At 52.9% G+C, this 16,531-nt stretch overlaps 1 protein-coding gene across 6 annotated transcripts; it reads right to left on the reverse strand.

The window, feature by feature from the left end:
• On the reverse strand, positions 897 to 16,529 carry BRPF1 (bromodomain and PHD finger containing 1). 6 transcript variants are annotated; one of them, XM_018067035.1, is made up of 14 exons: positions 16,168 to 16,529; positions 13,691 to 14,299; positions 9,283 to 10,242; positions 8,295 to 8,457; positions 7,633 to 7,764; positions 7,130 to 7,258; positions 6,026 to 6,335; positions 5,380 to 5,700; positions 4,774 to 5,058; positions 4,138 to 4,285; positions 3,192 to 3,328; positions 2,971 to 3,089; positions 2,469 to 2,623; positions 897 to 1,749 (listed from the first exon to the last, which is right to left on the reverse strand). In XM_018067035.1, exons 2-14 carry the CDS (start codon positions 14,287 to 14,289, stop codon positions 1,566 to 1,568), a joined length of 3,642 nt encoding a protein of 1,213 aa, XP_017922524.1. In that variant the 5' UTR covers positions 14,290 to 14,299; positions 16,168 to 16,529; the 3' UTR covers positions 897 to 1,565. The 6 variants fall into 6 exon arrangements, with proteins under 6 accessions (XP_017922524.1, XP_005695688.2, XP_017922526.1 ...); XM_005695631.2 differs by having other exon boundaries at positions 7,112 to 7,258; XM_018067037.1 differs by lacking the exon at positions 4,774 to 5,058.

Here is a 16,531-nt window from a genome sequence, read left to right on the forward strand (position 1 = left end):
ATGTGGCAAAACCTCCCTCCTGGAGAAAGACACAAAAACCAGAGACAAGAACTGTGTTTCGACGGTTTCTCCCCTTCTAGCATAGTGACTCTTGGTTACTGTATCTCAATGATCAGTCTGCAGATTCCTTAAGGGACAGACTGGCAGCTGATTTGTCTGTCTCTCCCACACAGTATCTAGCAGAGGGCTGTAAACCTGGGGGCATTTCAGCCCACTGCTCACTAGTCACAAGACCCTGGGGCTGCTTCCTGTGCTTCTCTCTTCCGTGGGACACCAGCCCTCAGATGCCTAGCACTGAAGAGGGCATTCCTCCAGTAAATGTTTCAGTCTGAAGAGGTGTCAAGGTGAGGAATGAATGAAGTGTCACTCCATATTCCTGCCTAGTCCCTAGCTAAACAGGGGAAGGTCACAGCTATATTGACTCTGAAGAAGTATTTGGACCATCCAACTGGCAAAGGACTTGAAGCATCTGTAGTTCAAGAAGGCATGGGCACTAAACTCTTTCCTTCCAGCAGATTGGCATACTAGTTACAGAACCTGCTTTGCAGACAGGCTTTTATTCAAATTCTAGCTCTGCAACTTCCTAGTTGTGGGAACTTAGGCAAGTTACATAATTTTTCTAAACCTTGGTGTCTTTATGGAATTAACTATCCTATTAACTTTCCCCATAGTTATTGCAAGGATTATACAAAAGTGTGGATCTTAAGGTGTTTCAGCACAGTCTACCACTCAGTGACATACTTGGGGAATGGGAGCTGTCATAGTATCTTTGTCTTACAAATGCAACAGCCAGCAACCACTTGAGCCCAATTATTTCCCATCCCTGAGGGATAGAGCTTCCCTTTTCATCCCTTTGCCCTGGCAGAAGGCAAGAACCAAGAATTCCAAACAGACCATTTATTTTCTAAGAATCAATATATTTTCTTCCTTTGAAATAAATACAAACCAGTTTGAAAGGTGGGGGAATCTATGGGAAGAAGGGAAGTGGGGACAGGCCCCAGTCTTTTTTTTTTTAGTACCAAATGACTCTGGCGCGACCCGGAAACGCAGTTACAAATGAGAATAATTTAAATTCTCCACTAATTACATTATTTACAACAGCAGGGGAGGGGGGTCACCTAGTGCCCCTCTTCCGGGCTGGACAGACATCAGTCCCACTGCTAGGCTGGGCGGATGCCCGCTCACCACACCACCTCAGGGGCCTCAGGCCACTAGGCAGTTAGGGATTCTCCCGGCACGAGTAGGCAGGGGTGGTGGGATGGCCTGTTTTACACAGTGTCCTAACCTGGGCCCACCACCCTGAGCTACAATGCCGTGAGGTCTCTGGAGCTTTCTGGCCTGTGGGACCTCCCCTCTCATTGCGCAGAGCCCCCAGGGGCCCTTGGAGTGTTCTGTACAGTCCAGCTGCACTCAGGGCGGGAGGGACCTCCCCCACCCAGCTTCCCCTGAGACTGGCCCCAAGACCAGGAATGAGTCAGTGCAGAGGCCGGTGCCACTCCAGGACAGTGAGCCAAGGGGAGGAGAAAGGCGGCAGGGCACTGAAGGCTGGGCTGCGCTGGGCAGCATCAGTCGCTGTCGCTGGTCTCGCTGCTCTGCTCGCCCTGCACCTTGCTGCGGTGCTGCAGGGCCCTGTGGTAGGCTATCTGAACTGACTTGCGGATGTTAGATTTCCGGCCCTCCAGCATCTTCTCCTTGTCAAGGTCCTGGTTCACGCCCAGAGGAACCAGCTTAGTCCTGGGCAGCCACTGCCTGTAGGATGAGACAAGGATCAAGTAAGTCATCTCTTATCTCTAGGGAGGGCAACAAGAACCAGCCTCCCTCACTTGTTGCTTCCTTCAGAAACTCCTAAGTGCCCATTCTGAGCCAGGCTCTGGTGGGAGTTACAGAAACCCAGAGATGCAGTCCCTGCCCTCCAGGAACTGCTCACAGGCTAGTGATGAAAATAGCCCAGTTGACAGTCACACTGGGGGATAACCACAGGACATTTATGAGTGCAAAAAGAAGCCCTGACCTAGCCTGAAATAGATACCTTGTCCCATGGGCTCCAGGCAGACTTAACTGACATTAGAAACAACAACAACAAAGGACTACACTTGTAAGTGTGACAGAACAGGGATGCAGAGACCCAGTGATTATGTCTGCTCTATTCCCCACATCTTGTCACCATGGAGGCAGAGGTGGGAAAACTAAATCTAGAAGCCACCTTAGTCTGGGTGCGGAGCCACCCCTACATTTTTCACAGTCACTCGTGGTCCTGTTTTCTAGCTACAGCTGTTTGTCAGCTGCTACCCACTCAGTCTCTCAGACTCTTGGTCAACACAACCCTTTTGCTCAGCGATCTAAGTCCCTCCCCCACTGATTTATGATTGCCCAGGCGGCAGTGCTGGAGTTTCCTGGCAGCCTGCCTTCAGGAGCCGGGGCTGCGTCTGTGGCTCTGAGTCACATCGACTGCTCCCCTCCTTCCTTACCAAGTTCTCTTGTTGTCAAAGAAGAGGACGAGGTAGAGATGCTCTCGGGCTTCTTGGGTCATCTGTTCTCCAAGTTTCAGCACCTCCAATGGGGGCACAGGGATGGGAACCCCATGGTGGAACATACCTTCCCGGGGCATCTTTGGATCAATGATCTAAGGGTGTAATAAGACCTTGGTTAGTTCAGTCTCCTCCTTCCCCCAGGCTTACCCTATCTAAGAATTTGGAGACTACCTCTAAAGTGGGGACAGAAAAACATAATCATCTAACTAGGGTTGCAGGGCTGACCCTCAGCTTCTTCCCACGCTGAACTATTTCTGAGCCCAAGAGGTAAAGGGAAGAGAAAGGGACAGATGGAGAAACTAACGAGGGACCTCTAAGTGATTATCTGCTAAAGACTAGTGTGCTCTGCAGCTCAGCAGAGAGTAGGAGGTCTGCTGCTTTTGAGTGTATGTCTTGGGGCTGGAAGACAAGGGGTATGACGAGAAAAGCAAAAGCCTACCAGAGCTGGGTACGATGGATACCCTCGGCATTTGGCCCACACCAGGTCCAGAGCGTCCAGAGGGGAATCCTCATCCTCTGATAGCCAGCCAGCTCCCCGGCCCAGACTCTTCCTTACAACTTCACAGGAATGGGAGAGAGGGGACGGATCAGCAGCCAGGGGTCTGGCAAGGCCCTGACACCAGGCCCCCAGCATCCCTGGCTTTGGGTGGGCGTACTTACTGCTGTGGCCCACGCCGCGGCCAGTGCCCACGGAGTAGGCCTCATTCTCAGTGCCTGAGGTATCTTCACTGCTGTCCTCTGGGAATGTGCCCCGAGAGAAGGAGGGCTTGCCCCGGCCTTGTTTTGAAGGCGTTGTACTGTGGACAAAAGGGATGCTCAACTCAAGAGGAGGACAAGAGTGGGGAATGGCATGGTGGGTGTCTTCTCTTGGCCCCTAAGTGGTCTAAGACTTTTGGAAAGCAGAGGCTAATTGAATAATTTCAGACTCAAGTGCCCTCAGGGATTTGGGGGTGATCTGACTGAAGTGGGCTGGATACAGCAGTAGTGATGAGTGTATGCCCTATCTTAAGGCAACAGTGGCCAGAAATGCTAGGTCTGATTTTTAAAGGGAATACAGAAACTGGAAATTTTATGTGCCACTTCTGGGTTTTTTTTTTTTTTTTTTTTTTTAATATCATGCTGGCCAAACAAAATATGTCTGTAAGTCAAATCCAGGTCACCACGAATCAGTTTATGCACTCTGTTCTAAGTGAAAAGTGAAAGTGTTAGTTGCTCAATCATGTCCAATTCTTTGCAACCCCATGGACTGTAGCCTGCCAGGCTTCTCTGTCAGTGGGATTTCCTAGGCAAGAATACTGGAGTGGGTTGCCATTCCCTTTTCCAGGGGATCTTTCTGACCCAGGGATCGAACCCGGGCCTCTCACATTGCAGGTGGATTCTTTACCATCTGAGCTACCAGGGAAGCCCTCTGTTCTAAAGCATGAACTTAACCAAGGATGGTCCCCTCTATTTCATTATGGTGACAGTCTCATCTGTTCTATTTATTTTGCAGAGAACCTTTGGTCTGAGCCATCTTAATCTAGATGGAGGTGGCTGCCACCAGACTCCTCACAGGGAAATTTGGAAGGCCATCCTGGAGGCAGGTTTAAACCAAGAGGGCTGGTACCTGGTCCGGTCGGAGGCAGCACTGCTGCTGCTACTGCTGCTGGATTCCGAGTCTGAGCTGCTCCGAGGAAGGCTGCAGTCGTTACGATACACCAAGAAACTCTTCTTTACTGGCTGGTTTCCACCGCTGAAGCCATTGGCTGGTAAGTCTTGGTTGTGGGTGGGGGGCGGGAGGGAAGGAATCAGTCAGTAAGATGCAGATCAGAGATCTACTGGGGGGGACTCAGAGCTTGGCTTTCCATTCTGTGCTGGAAAATTCCTCCAACCTCGGCCAGCAGAGCCAGCTCTGGGCAGTGTCCACCACAGCTGGCCACAGCCCTGCCCCACCCCTTGCACTTCCCTTGGCAGTTACTAGCCTTAGGACACAGTGGCTTAAAGGAGATTCCCCAAGGAGAATGAGAAGAGGAAAGGTGAAGTGATAAAATGCAGGGCACCCTGGATGGGAATCTGGGTGGGTTAGTGGCTCTGGGCTTCGGGTTCCCCATCTATAAAGTGAGGGGGTTGAATGACAGACTTCCTAAGGGCCCTTCTAGCTCTGATATATTATGGGCAAATGAAGGGCTAGGTGGGAGTTATACTGGGAAGGATGGCAGCTTCGCTCACTCTATTGGAGGGGCTGGGTGATGGTGAGGCTCACCCATTGGGGGGTCTTCTGTGGATTTATCACTGTCGCTGTCTGAACTCGAACTGGGCCGAGGGCTCCTACCCCGCTTGCGCTGACGTAGGGAGCCCATGATGGGGAGCTGGGGGGGCCCCACAGGACTGCCTCCGTGGCTGGGGGTCATCTGGCTCTCCCGGTTTTTGGGGGGCCGGCCCGGCCTCTTGGGCGGTCCAGCTGTCTTCGGGTTCTTTTTGGAGAACAGAACTGAGGTTCTCCTGCCCACCTCAAGTGCGGGGGTTGAGGACATGTTGGGACCCAGGCCTGGAGCAGAGAAAGAGAGAAGGAGAGTCGGTGAGGGGCCTGAAGTGGGAAGGGCATCTGTCTACAGTAGGCCCTGGGGATATAGGACATAACTTCAGCTAGAGTAGGGGAGATCGTTTGGGGGGCAGGGAGTTGGGAACACTGTCTCTCACACAAATAGCCAGAGAGGCAGCTAAGAGGCCCCTGAAAGGGGAAGGAGGGAGAAAGTACAGCTGGCTGAGTAGGAGGGACCTCTGCCTGGGGGGCTGGCAGGGGCTGAGTGTGTGCTGCAGAGTCCAAGTCTGGCTGGCCTTGGGGTCCATCATGCCATGGGGTTCAGACCTTTGCTTGTCTCCTGGCTGCTGCTCTCCTCGGCGGCACTGTCTGTCTGCCCGTCCTTGTCACAGGCCGCTGGGTGGGGTGTCAGGCTGCCCCGGCTGGAGGGGCCGTGTCGTTCAGGCCCATCCCGTCCAGTCTCCCGCTGGTGGGCAAGCTTCCTCCGCAGCGCTGTCATCTCTTTCTTGATCATCTTGGCGCGCCGAGAGCGGCCCACGCTCTGCTTGCTGGAGTTCACCTCATCCAGCCGTTCAAGCAGCAACTTTAGCTGCTCTTCCACTGGCAGGTGCTTCTGGTTCTCTAGCAGGACCAGCCGCTCTTCCTCTGCTGCAGGGGGGTGGGAACAGGGGATGAGAGGTCAGTCTCAGGGCAGCCCTCTGGGCCCCGTGAACCTGGGCAGGCAACCAGAAAGTCACTCTTCTCCCCTGCGCTTCTCACCGGGAGCGGCTGTAAAACAGTAGCACCAAGATGCAGAAAGGCGGGGATTGCTCTCCATTCACCAAGTCTGGCTTCGAGAGCATTCCTGGGGCTAGCGTGCCACTGCTCAGACTAGCTGCTTCCTGCCTATACTGCCTGCTCCCAGGAGGGGACTTTTGGAAAGCTGTTCATCCCTGGCATTGGCCTCTACGTGTATGTGTGACTTATCACCCACCATCTTCGGTGTGGTGTGGGGCTTCGTCTCCAGTCAGGCTGTGGGGGATATGCATGCCCGTCTCAAAGTCAATGCCCATTTTTTCTGCCTGGCGCCGGGCCTGGCGGAGCACCGCGCCACCCTGCTCACGGAGCCGCACTGCTGCCCGGTAGAAGATGGTATCCTTGGCATTATACTTGAGGCAGTTGCTGACGATGAGGTTGAAGTCCTCCTCAAAATCATCAAAGTTCAGGTAGCGGTAAGCCTCCAAGTTCTGCTTCATGGTGAAAAAGTCCATAGGCTTTTTGATGTGGTCGAGGTAGTCAGGTACCTGGGAGAACACGGGAGGTGTAGCTAAGTGGAGGTATGTTCCTCATTCCCCCTGAACCCCTGTTCCTAACAACCTCCCTTGAAATGCATCCAGCAACCTCCTCCTACTACAGTCAGAGGCAGGCATACAGCACAGGGGAAAAGAAAGCTGGATTTTAGTCTGGACTTTAGTAGTCACAAGCTGTGTGACCTTGGCAAGCCTCTTAGCCTCCCTGGGCCTTCTTTTCCTTGCTTGGAAAACAGCAGTGCAATTACAGCCGAATCCTAGAGCCACATGAGGTTTTAATACCAAAATGGCTAGGGGGAGCCTCTGGAAGTAACACCACCCTGCATTCCTATAGCTCTTTTTACTTATCAGTAAGCCATATAAGGAGGCAGCTGCCTCAGGTCTCTCATTTTATACCTTTTAGAGAGAAGAGTCTGCCAGTCAGGACCTAGGGCTTCAGAGATGGTTCTTTAGGTGCTGAGCCTTCTAAATTCTCCGTTCTAGGGTTCAGCACCCGGAAAGTGTCTTCCTGCCCTGGGCTTATTCACTTGGCAGACTCAGTCCCTGCCTCTGGGGAAGGAGTGCAGACTGCCTCCCATTCTGGGCCCTTGAGGTACGACAGGGACAAGACAGAGTCCAGGTGATGCCTGTGGTTCCGGTTCATCCCGGAGCCCCAGAGCCACCAGCCCCTCTCTTCATGGTCCCCTCCTAGCCCCTGGCCCAGACCTGCGGCAAGGGTCCATCTGGGAGAGGAACAGAAAGAAGGTGGAGTGAGGGGAAGGGATTCTTACTTCGTCCAATTCGGTTACCTCAGACAGAGGGACCGGCTCGCTGAAGATGTTGCCCGTGTCCTTCTCCTGGAGCTGCTCCAAGGTTTTTCGAAGGAGGATGAGAAAGGGGGTCAGCTGCATCTCCATGGCGATCTGCTGGACCTTGATCTGGCACACATAAAAGCCTGTCAGCCAGGCCGAGGCTGGTCCCTGGCGGAGAGGTCTGGGGAGGTAGCTGTAGCTGGCGTGGGAACTCGCCTTCCTTCCTACCCCACACTGGGTGCACTTCACTACCGTGGACTTCCCCTTCCTTGAACATCCAGCACCAGCTACCTGCATCACATCACTTAGGAGTCCATTCATAAAACTCTCCTGTGACATTCTGCTTCTGAAGAGCCTGAGAGCAAACTGAGCTCCAGGTTACCTTACTCTCACATTAGCTCTGTTGCTTCCTGGCCAGGGGACACATACTTTTCTGTGTTTTCTGTTTTCCTGGGTCTGTTTTCTCCACTGTAAAAAAGAGCTGGTTGAGGAGCACTCACCGTCTCCCTTTTGAGTTTCTCCCGCTTGCGAATCAGCTCCACCAGCAGCCGTGCTCGCTCCAGGTCATGCCGAAGCCGCTGCCAGGACTTAAGCTGTTCTTTGAGGGCCCAGTTCTTATCCTCGGAATCTCTCTGAAGAGGCAAAAGGGGGATCAGGAGATGATGAGAGAGCCAGAGGCAACAAGAGCCCAGGAAACTTGGGTCAAGGGCAAGAAAACCAAAGCTGGGAGCACAGTGATCGCTTGGTAGGCTTACCAGCCAAAGCGGGAGCTCTGCAACCCACTGTGGCTGTTGAGCCCAGTGGAGTTGGTACTCTGTATATGCTTGTTGTGAATGAAAGGATGAACACAAGGAATAATGCCTGAAGGAGAATGTGTAAGGATCTCATCCTTAGCCTGATTTGAGGTCTAGTTTAAAGGAACAAACAGCCCAAGCCCTCAGGGATTGGAAACTGCAGTCGCAAATCTCTATTCTCAGGACCTCCCTGGTGGTCCAGTGGTTAAGACTCTGTGCTTCCAATGCAGGGAGCACGGGTTCGATCCCTGGTTGGGGAACTGAGATCCCACATGCTGGATGGTACAGAAAAACAAACCAATGAAAAATCTCTGCCCTCGACCCCCTGGCATTAGTTTCCAGAGCCCACAGGGAATCTGACATAGTACCCCGACTTGGTCACAGTTCCTCTGAGATTGCAGGTGGGTCTGTAGGCGACGCAGCAGCGGGACCCCATTCCGCGACTGCCTCTTCAGCGTCCAATAGCTGTGCAGTCTCTGCATGAACTGGCTCTTCCTTTGGATGGTCAGGCGGTTAGTGATTTTACTGAGCCTGGGAAACAGGAGAGCAAAGAGAAGAAAAACCTCTTGGGCTCTGATTTTCTCACAAAGAACAGGGGTCTTTGGCCCATGAGGGTTTCTGAGTGGGGCTGAATAGGGAATAAATCTATTGTCAAGAAGGCCTGTGACACTGGGCTAGGGCAAAGAAGAACAAACACAGCTGGCTGTCAAGGGCACCTCAGGAGACAGGAAGCCAAGCTCCCAGTACTAACCCTGTTCACAGGGTGGGTGAGCGAGCCTGGCCCTGAAGACTGCTTATTGTCACTGCAGCCTGCTTATTGTCACTGCAGCCCTGAGTACTAACTGACCCTGGGACACCCAACTCGGGCTGAGCCTGGGAAGGTTTTAAGATGAAGTACTGTAACACAGCAGTCAACTACAGGAAATTGTCTAGGTAGCAGAAGAGAGAGTAAAAAGTAACTGATGCTCACAGCCCTCATCTGTGGCCATAACACAATTCCTTGAGCATTTCCTTCCCTCTTTTCCATTCTGTTCTCCCTTCAGAGTCAGACTATTTCTTCCACTGTGGCTGGTGGCTACTCCATCGTCTTACTTCCTAACTTACACCACCCCAGCAATATGGAGGGCAGTTTCAAATACACCTGCCAAGTTGGTCAGAGAAGAGCTGAAGTCTCTGGTTCCTAACGTAAAAGTCAGGTGACCTGCTAGAGCTAATCTCTTTAGATACTAAAAACCACCACCACCTCTAGGGAGCTCCTGACAGGAAGACAGCCCAAGCCTCTCCCTCCACTCAGGGGACTGCCGGTCTCCAACAGGGCTTCTTCCCTGCCCGGCCCGCCCATCTGCTCCCCCGTACCTGTGTGGTGGAATGCAAGGCACAGACACCATAGGGGCCGCTGCCCGTTTCTCTGCCAGGATCTTCCGCGCCTTCTTCATCTTGATCCGGGACTTGGCCTTGGCCTTCTTGACCTTCTCTGAGCTCCAACTCTTACCCTCATCTTCTTCCTCCTCCTCCTCCTCCTCCCCTTCACTGTGGGACAGGGCAGGCAGGCGACGCGCTGAACCTGGGGGTGTGTGGATGTCGCAGTAGGCGGTCTTGCGGACGCTGAAGGAGGTGCCATTGGCACCCGTCTCCCGCACAGGCTCCATCTTCATGTAAAGGCCAGCCTGTTGGGCACACGTCACGTGGAAGGCCGTGTAGCAGTTGGCCTTATGGCACTGGATGCAGGCCCCTGAGCCTCGCTGTTTGCAAATGTAGCAGGTCAGCTTCCAGCGCGCGGGCGGGATGTGCTCAATGCTGTCAATGGGCTCCAGGAAGACTGTGTTGGCAAAGCAGACCTCGGGGATCCAAAGGGCACACACCACATGGGCCCAGCGCCCATCATCTGTCTGCTTGAAGGCACCACCCTTGTTGGGGCACAGGGCGCAGTCCACAGCGCGGGAGGGTGACTGCAGGCAGCGGCGGCACAGCCACTGGCCCTCGGGGATGTAGGGGACACCGTAGCACTCCTGGTGCACCGCCAGGTTGCACATGTCGCAGAAAAGGATGACGTTGCTGTTCTGGCACTCGCCGTCATTGCAGATACAGCACACAGCATCCTCGTCTACGAGCGCATTGGGGTCGCCTTTATTGTGGCTCTCAAAGTACGACTCCTTCTCCAGCCGGTCCATTAAGTACTCAAAGATCTCCTGCGGAATGGGACTCACGCCCTCCGTCTTCCGCCGCTCGTTCATGATATCTAGCCAGATGTAGTCCTCCTCATCCATGTCGTACTCAACCTCCTCATCCAGCTCCTCCGCCGACTTCTCAATATACCTGCAGTGCACACAGGCAGCTCGGCATCAGAAGGTTGGGATTTCCCTCCCTTACAGAACGTGGGTTACATCTGTGGAGCACTCACCCTGTTCCAGGCCCGTGCCTTGATGTATATGTTGTCTCATTCTAGCCTCACCTTTACTCCAGGCACCATAAGGCCTGTCATCATTCTTGTTGTGCCGAAAAGGAAACCTAACGTTTGGGGCAGTGAATTCACCTGGCCCAGCTCTCTTGTGAGAAAGTGGAAGAGCTGGGATGTGAACCAAGGCATGCCGAGCTCAAAGCTCAAGTCCTAGCTGCCACACTGCCTCCTTTGAGATGCAGAGGCTCAGCAAGATCCTGAAGGGAGAAGGATGGGGCGGCTAGGACCCCTGATTGCTGTGGTCTGGGTGACGGCACAAAGAGTCAGGGGCAGGAAGGTCCTCGGTTTTCACTTGCCAATTTACATTTGTTTGAGTACCAGCTGGCTGTATCCTGAATGGAGCTGCTGTAGGTCTTCTCTCAGCTGGTGCAGCAGCAGCTCAGGGCTCCCTCAGAATCTAGGTACTCTTTGCTCTCTGGAAAGCCTTGGGAGGTAACAGTCAGGATAGCTAATATTTACTGAGCATTTACTATGACCGGGCATTGTGCTAAGTCATCACAGTTATCTTCCCCACAGTCCTTGGGTCAATGTTCTTCTTGCCCTCACTTTATAGAGGAGGAAACCGGAAGCTTTGGGAAGTTAAGTGCCCCACACAGGTGGTTCACACAACCAGGAAGTGGCAGACCTAGGATTCAAACTCCACTCCACAGCACTCACTGGGCCCGCGGGACTGCAGCCAGGGGCAGCTCCAGGCACCTGGGGTACAGAGCAGGCTCCCCACTCCCCTGCCGTGCGCACTCCAGGTGGCCTGACTCTGCTATGTAAAGCTACAGGGAGCAACGACAGCAAAGAACACAGCTTTGGCCTCTAACACACCTGGACACACACCTAACAGTCAGTTAGGTCCTGGCTCTGTTACTGTAGGACATCCAGGACATCCCTGCTCTTTCCTAAACCTCAGTTTTATTGATGAGAGAATGAGGAGAATACCCTTCATTTCCTAAGGCGTCAGAATTAAATGCAATTAATTAAAAATGAATGGGCTGAATCAAGTGGTACGTAGCAGGCCCTAGATAAATGTTAGTTCCCAGGCCTCCACTCTGCTCTCCATAAGGAAAATGCAACTCTGCAAGCCACAGCAGGCCAGGCAAGCATAGGCTCCAGAGCTGTGCTCTGGGTGACAGCAGGCAAGTGAGCTAACCTCTCAGGGTCTTGGTTTCCACATCTGTAAAGTGGGGATACTAACTTGAACCTCTTTCACACAGCTGTTGGGAACATTAGATGAGTTAATATAGGTAAAGTGCTCAGAAACGTACCTGGAGCAAGTACTCAATAAATGTTAGCTTGATTATTAGCTTTGGTATAGCTCTGCCCGACCCTGTCTTGCATTATAACTGTTTTTGTGTCTTAACCCCTGCACTACGTGGATAGAGGCAAGGACCATATCTGATTAACCACACAGAAAGAGGCAGTCAGTGTTGTTCACCTGAAGGACATTTTGAGAGTGGAAGGGAGGACAGACTAAAGTGCTGTGTCTGTCAGAAGCACCTTCTTGCTTAGCCCTTCACCTCGTCCCCAAGGTGACTGCAACATCTTCATCCTTGAGAAAGGGTGTGGCTCAGGGCTAGTGTGAACCATCTGGCCCATTCCAGGCCTTGGCACCAGCTCTCAACCTCTTCTCTGCCCTGACACGCGTAACATTACGTGATGGTGCACAGCACACGCCCACAGTACTCAGATTACAGGCTGTGGCGCAGATACGGTAGGCTGCGTGTCATGTGCGATTCCTGATGCGCCAGCTGACACTCCACCCTCCCTCTCCCCCTTGAGAAAGTTTATCAGATGGGAGCAAGAGCCAGTGGTGTTGTTAGAGAGATGACCTCGAATCTTGTCACATTTACATAAAAAGTAAATCATTTCCAAAACAGGCAGTTCTGCTAAGAGTAGTAACAAATTACATGCAACACACCTCCCAACTGATTGTAGGGGACCAGCTGAGAGCTGCTGCCTGGAGAACAGATCTGATCCACAGGAGGAAAGAGTGACTCTGAGTGGAAGGATGAAGAAAATGAGCAGGAGCTAAGCTGTGCTGCCTAAGGGAGCAGAGAGTGCTGAAGAATCATGAGGGGAGAGGGCAGCCCCGGAGAGGAGTCTGTGTGTTGGGAGGTGGGCATGGCAGTGAGCACTAACAGATAAGAGAGACAGTGAAAAGCCAGAAGGACATGGAGCTGGGCTGGACAGATGGAAGGATGGAAGAGAGGAGGAAAAGACAGGCTGGCATGTGGACAGGGGTGAAAGGAAAGAAAACCACTTGAGTTCCCCAAAATCTGCTTGTAAAGAACTGAGATTTAGTACCTACATTTGGTAAAAACTACCTTTCACATTAAAACCTTTCTAAGTCCTTGTCAGAGATCAGGCCTTCTGATTAGCTGATACCAAAGACAGCTGCTTAACTGCCTCACCAAAGTGCCCTCTTTGACTTGGATGCCAAGACTCTCAGAAAGAAGTCTCACACTTGGTGTTTGTTCCATCCTTTAGCTAGGGTTTCTGAATGTAGTTTCACCACCATACTTCCCCCACTCCATTTTTTTTACCTCACGTTGAAAGAAATTTAGCCTTTTGACTGTGATTTTTATTAGGAGCCACTGTGACAAATTTTTGGAAGGAAGTGGGATACCAAGAAACAGTTAAATGAAATAAAAGGGTTCTTAGAGGAGTGTGAAACATAGGTGATGAAAACACTGCTTCTGCATGCTAAAGGATAGGTGATAATAACTGGACAAGTAATGGGGAAATTACTTATACAGATTTACAAACAGCTTTTAGGACTCTATGAAGTCAGTGTCCCTAGTCTTCCACATTGAGGCTAGCAGAGGAAAATTATATCTGCACTGCAGATGGCGTCACTGGAACACCAAAAGCCTAAGAGATGCCTTTCCCAAGGTCACAGTGATGGAGTAGAAAGGGTCAAGAACAACAGATGGGACCCTTTGATACTGTAGCCACTCTGGAGTCAGAGGAATATGGGTTTGAATCCCAGTTCAGCTATCTACTGGCACGTGACTACTCATAAGTCTGGTCCTTCTTCTGGACTGTGGTTTCCTCACCTGTGAACAAAACCTACCTGAGCGAGTTGTGAGAATAAGATAAGAGAATGGCTATAAAGCGCCCAGGGCAGGGTCCAGCTTGTGGCAGTGTACAGGAACAGCCATCACCGCTAGCTGGGGCATGTCTGCCTTGGCAGGGCCAGTGTGTTGCTGCTATGCTTTACCTCTGCCATTTCCTATCTGTTGCTTGTCACCTGTCTTTGGCTCCTAAGCCCTGCTTGACCAGTTTTCCAGAGTTGGGAGGCGGAGGTGGCCTTACCGGTAATAGGAAGTTGGCCGGGGCGGGGCATCGGGGGTATCCTGCTCCAACTCCCGGTAGACCACCTCTGGCAGCTTGGGAGTGGTGCTCGCAGAAGCATTGTGGTGGTGGTGATGGTTGGAGTCCTTGCGTTTCTCCTTGTTCTTATGCTTGCCTGACTTGGGAGTAGCGGCCGGTGTCTCAGTGTTCTCCTTATTGCTGCCGTTCTCAGGCGCCTCCTCGGGGGCCTCCTCATCCTCAGACACCACATCCAGGTTGTCAAAGATGCTGATGCGGTGCACGCGGCCGTGCAAGTCCACTTCCACCATGCGCTGGGCCTGTGCGTAACTCATCACCTCACGGCTGGGTGACTGGGATACCTCTGAGGGGCTGGGTGACTGCTTGTTGGCTGGGCGTGACTGGCGCCCCTTCTTCTTGTGCTTTCGGAGTGGAGTCTGCTGTGGGGGCGGTGGGTTGTCATGGTCATAGTGGTACAGATGGTACTCAATACCACTGTAACTCTTGTAGACCTTGCGGCAGGTCTCCACGGGGCACTCATAGGGTGGCTTAGTTGCCCGCAGGTTGTGGCAGAAAGTCTTCACGTCAAAGTCCACCCCCATGCTGTCACATCTAGAATGTACAGATCAGTTAGCGTAGGCCCGGGCCACCCACTCCGCTCTCTCCAGCCCTCCCTTTCCCTAAGGGTCCTGGCCAGCCAGCCTCTAAAGCAGATCCAAATGCCATCTCGTCCACACCATGGCCATGGTCTTGGCATTATTACCTCCTGTCTGATCATCCTGCCCTATGTCTCAGTTCTAGCTTTTTCTCACATAAATGTATCCATAATGGTCTTTCTACCAAGTAGCATTAATCATATCAGTGTTTTGATTAGAAGCCTCCTGATGCCCCCCACTGATTTCAGGATAATATCCACATTCCTTATGATGACAGTCAGGGTGTTCCTTTCATTCTGTGGCCTTAGTCTTCCTTTCTAGATCCTTCTTTTCACCAGTTATAGCTGTATTTCTGTCTAAACAGGGCAACTTGCCATTCTCTGAATGTTACCAGCTCTCATTCCCCCAAAATGATCTCTATTTAGAATGCCTTCCACCCTCCCTGATTAGTGAGCTCCTACTCATTCTTCAAAACATGGCTCAAATGTCACTTCTGTTATGATTTCTTCGTCTATCTCACAGAGAGCTGTGTTTCCACAGCATTTCATCCTCACCTCCACCACAGCACTCACCACACTGAAAGTTCTCTCTCTCCTTCCACTAGACTGGGAGCTGTACAGTGCAGACACCAGAGCCTACCTACTTTCATAGCCCCAGAACCTGGCATGCAATATTGTTTTGGCAAATGAATAAATAATTTGTTGAATGAATAGCTAAATGAAGGGATCACCAGATTAGGGACTGAGATGGATGAAGGCTAGTGTCAGCCCATGCAGAAGTTTGAATCGGTGGCCAAAATCATTTGGTCCTGGACTCCAACAGAAATAAATGGATGACAGAAAGAATCGGTGACTTTCTGAGGCCTCTGGGGTAAGCCTATGCCCTAGCTCTGGGGATGCCACCAGGCCTTAAGAGTACAAACAGGAGCATGGCAGTCCAGCGCACTCAGCTCCACGCTGGTCCTTAGAGCCCTCCCTTCCTTCTCTCCAGTGTTCCTGGGTGAGTGGAGACAGCAGATGGCACCAGCCCCCAGGAAGCCCAGCTTGGTCAGAGACTGCCCCAATTTCTCCAGGCCTAGCTGAATTCAACAATTTAACCATGGGCTGGGCACCATTCCAAACAAAGCCACCCTGAGCTCCCTGACTAACAAGAGTTCTTCTCCTGTGACTTAACCCAGCCAGTGAACAGCTCTAGCCACTCTGTCCAAGGCCCTGATTGCCATTTCATTAAAACTACTTAAACTGCCCTTACTTCCTACCTGTGGCTATCTTTGAACAAACCAATCAGAAGCACAAACAAACTCTACTGTTTCAATGAGTCCCTGGTGAAGGCTGCAACTCTGCTGCCCTAGCTCCCTAAGCAGCACAGAGCCCCCGGCAAACGTTCCGCTGGGACTCAGCAGCAGATGCACAGAGAAGAGACACGGAAACTTAGACCCGAAAGTCCGTGGGGAGGGCCCCAGGCCCTGGGGTATGACGACCGCATCTGCCCAAGGCTCTCAGGGGACTGGAGGAAGTAGGGGGCGGAGGCCAGAGGGATCAGACCAGGCCCAGGCGGTGCCCGCAGCCCTCTCCCGGATGCGGCGACGTTTCCCCTTGATCAAAGTGTACAAGTTGAACTAGGCTCTCCTTCTGCCAATGACCCAGGCAGCCCCGAAGGGATACACTGTTGCCCAGGGATGCGGGCTGGGGGCGAAGGCACTGTCAGTTCTTCTAGCTAGAGTGGCCCGACCCTCGGGCCGGGCAGTTTCAGTGCGTGCCCCACGAAACTAGCCTACCCCTTCCCGACTTGCCACTCCCGCCCTGGTCCCTGGCTCGTACTCACCGGCCACCTCGAGTCCGGGCTCATCGCCGGGGACGCCCGCCGGGGCTCCGACCCCACTTAAGGAGGCCGGCGGGGAAAGACGGGGCGGGGAGGGAGAGCCCCAATTCCGGAGACTGCAGACCACGCCACCCCGACCCCCTGCCGCCCCACGCTCTGGCCCGGCTCCCTGGGATTCCCGCGCTGACCCCTGCCGCTCCCAGTCCCGCCGGCGCCCGAGCGTCTCAATTCCGGCGGCCGCCGCCCCTTTCGAAGGCCCCTAGGTTGCCGGGTCTCGGGACCCGGCGCCGCCGGAACAATGGAGGCTCCCGGAGGCAGCGCGGGGACGGCGGCGGCGGAGACGCTGGCGGCAAAGGCAGTGGCAGCG

Source organism: Capra hircus, chromosome 22, assembly GCF_001704415.2.
Source record: "Capra hircus breed San Clemente chromosome 22, ASM170441v1, whole genome shotgun sequence".
Classification (NCBI taxonomy): Eukaryota; Metazoa; Chordata; class Mammalia; order Artiodactyla; family Bovidae; genus Capra; species Capra hircus.

Excerpts from the sequence above, each read along its gene's own strand:
- BRPF1 (XM_018067033.1), bottom strand. The coding sequence starts at position 14,289 with ATGGGGGTGGACTTTGACGTGAAGACTTTCTGCCACAACCTGCGGGCA. Across the intron at positions 7,765-8,294 it reads GGAACTGTGACCAAGTCGGG|AGAGATTCCGAGGATAAGAA; the intron begins GTACTATGTCAG and ends TTGCCTCTTCAG. Across the intron at positions 6,336-7,111 it reads AGGTAACCGAATTGGACGAA|GTACCTGACTACCTCGACCA; the intron begins GTAAGAATCCCT and ends GTGTTCTCCCAG.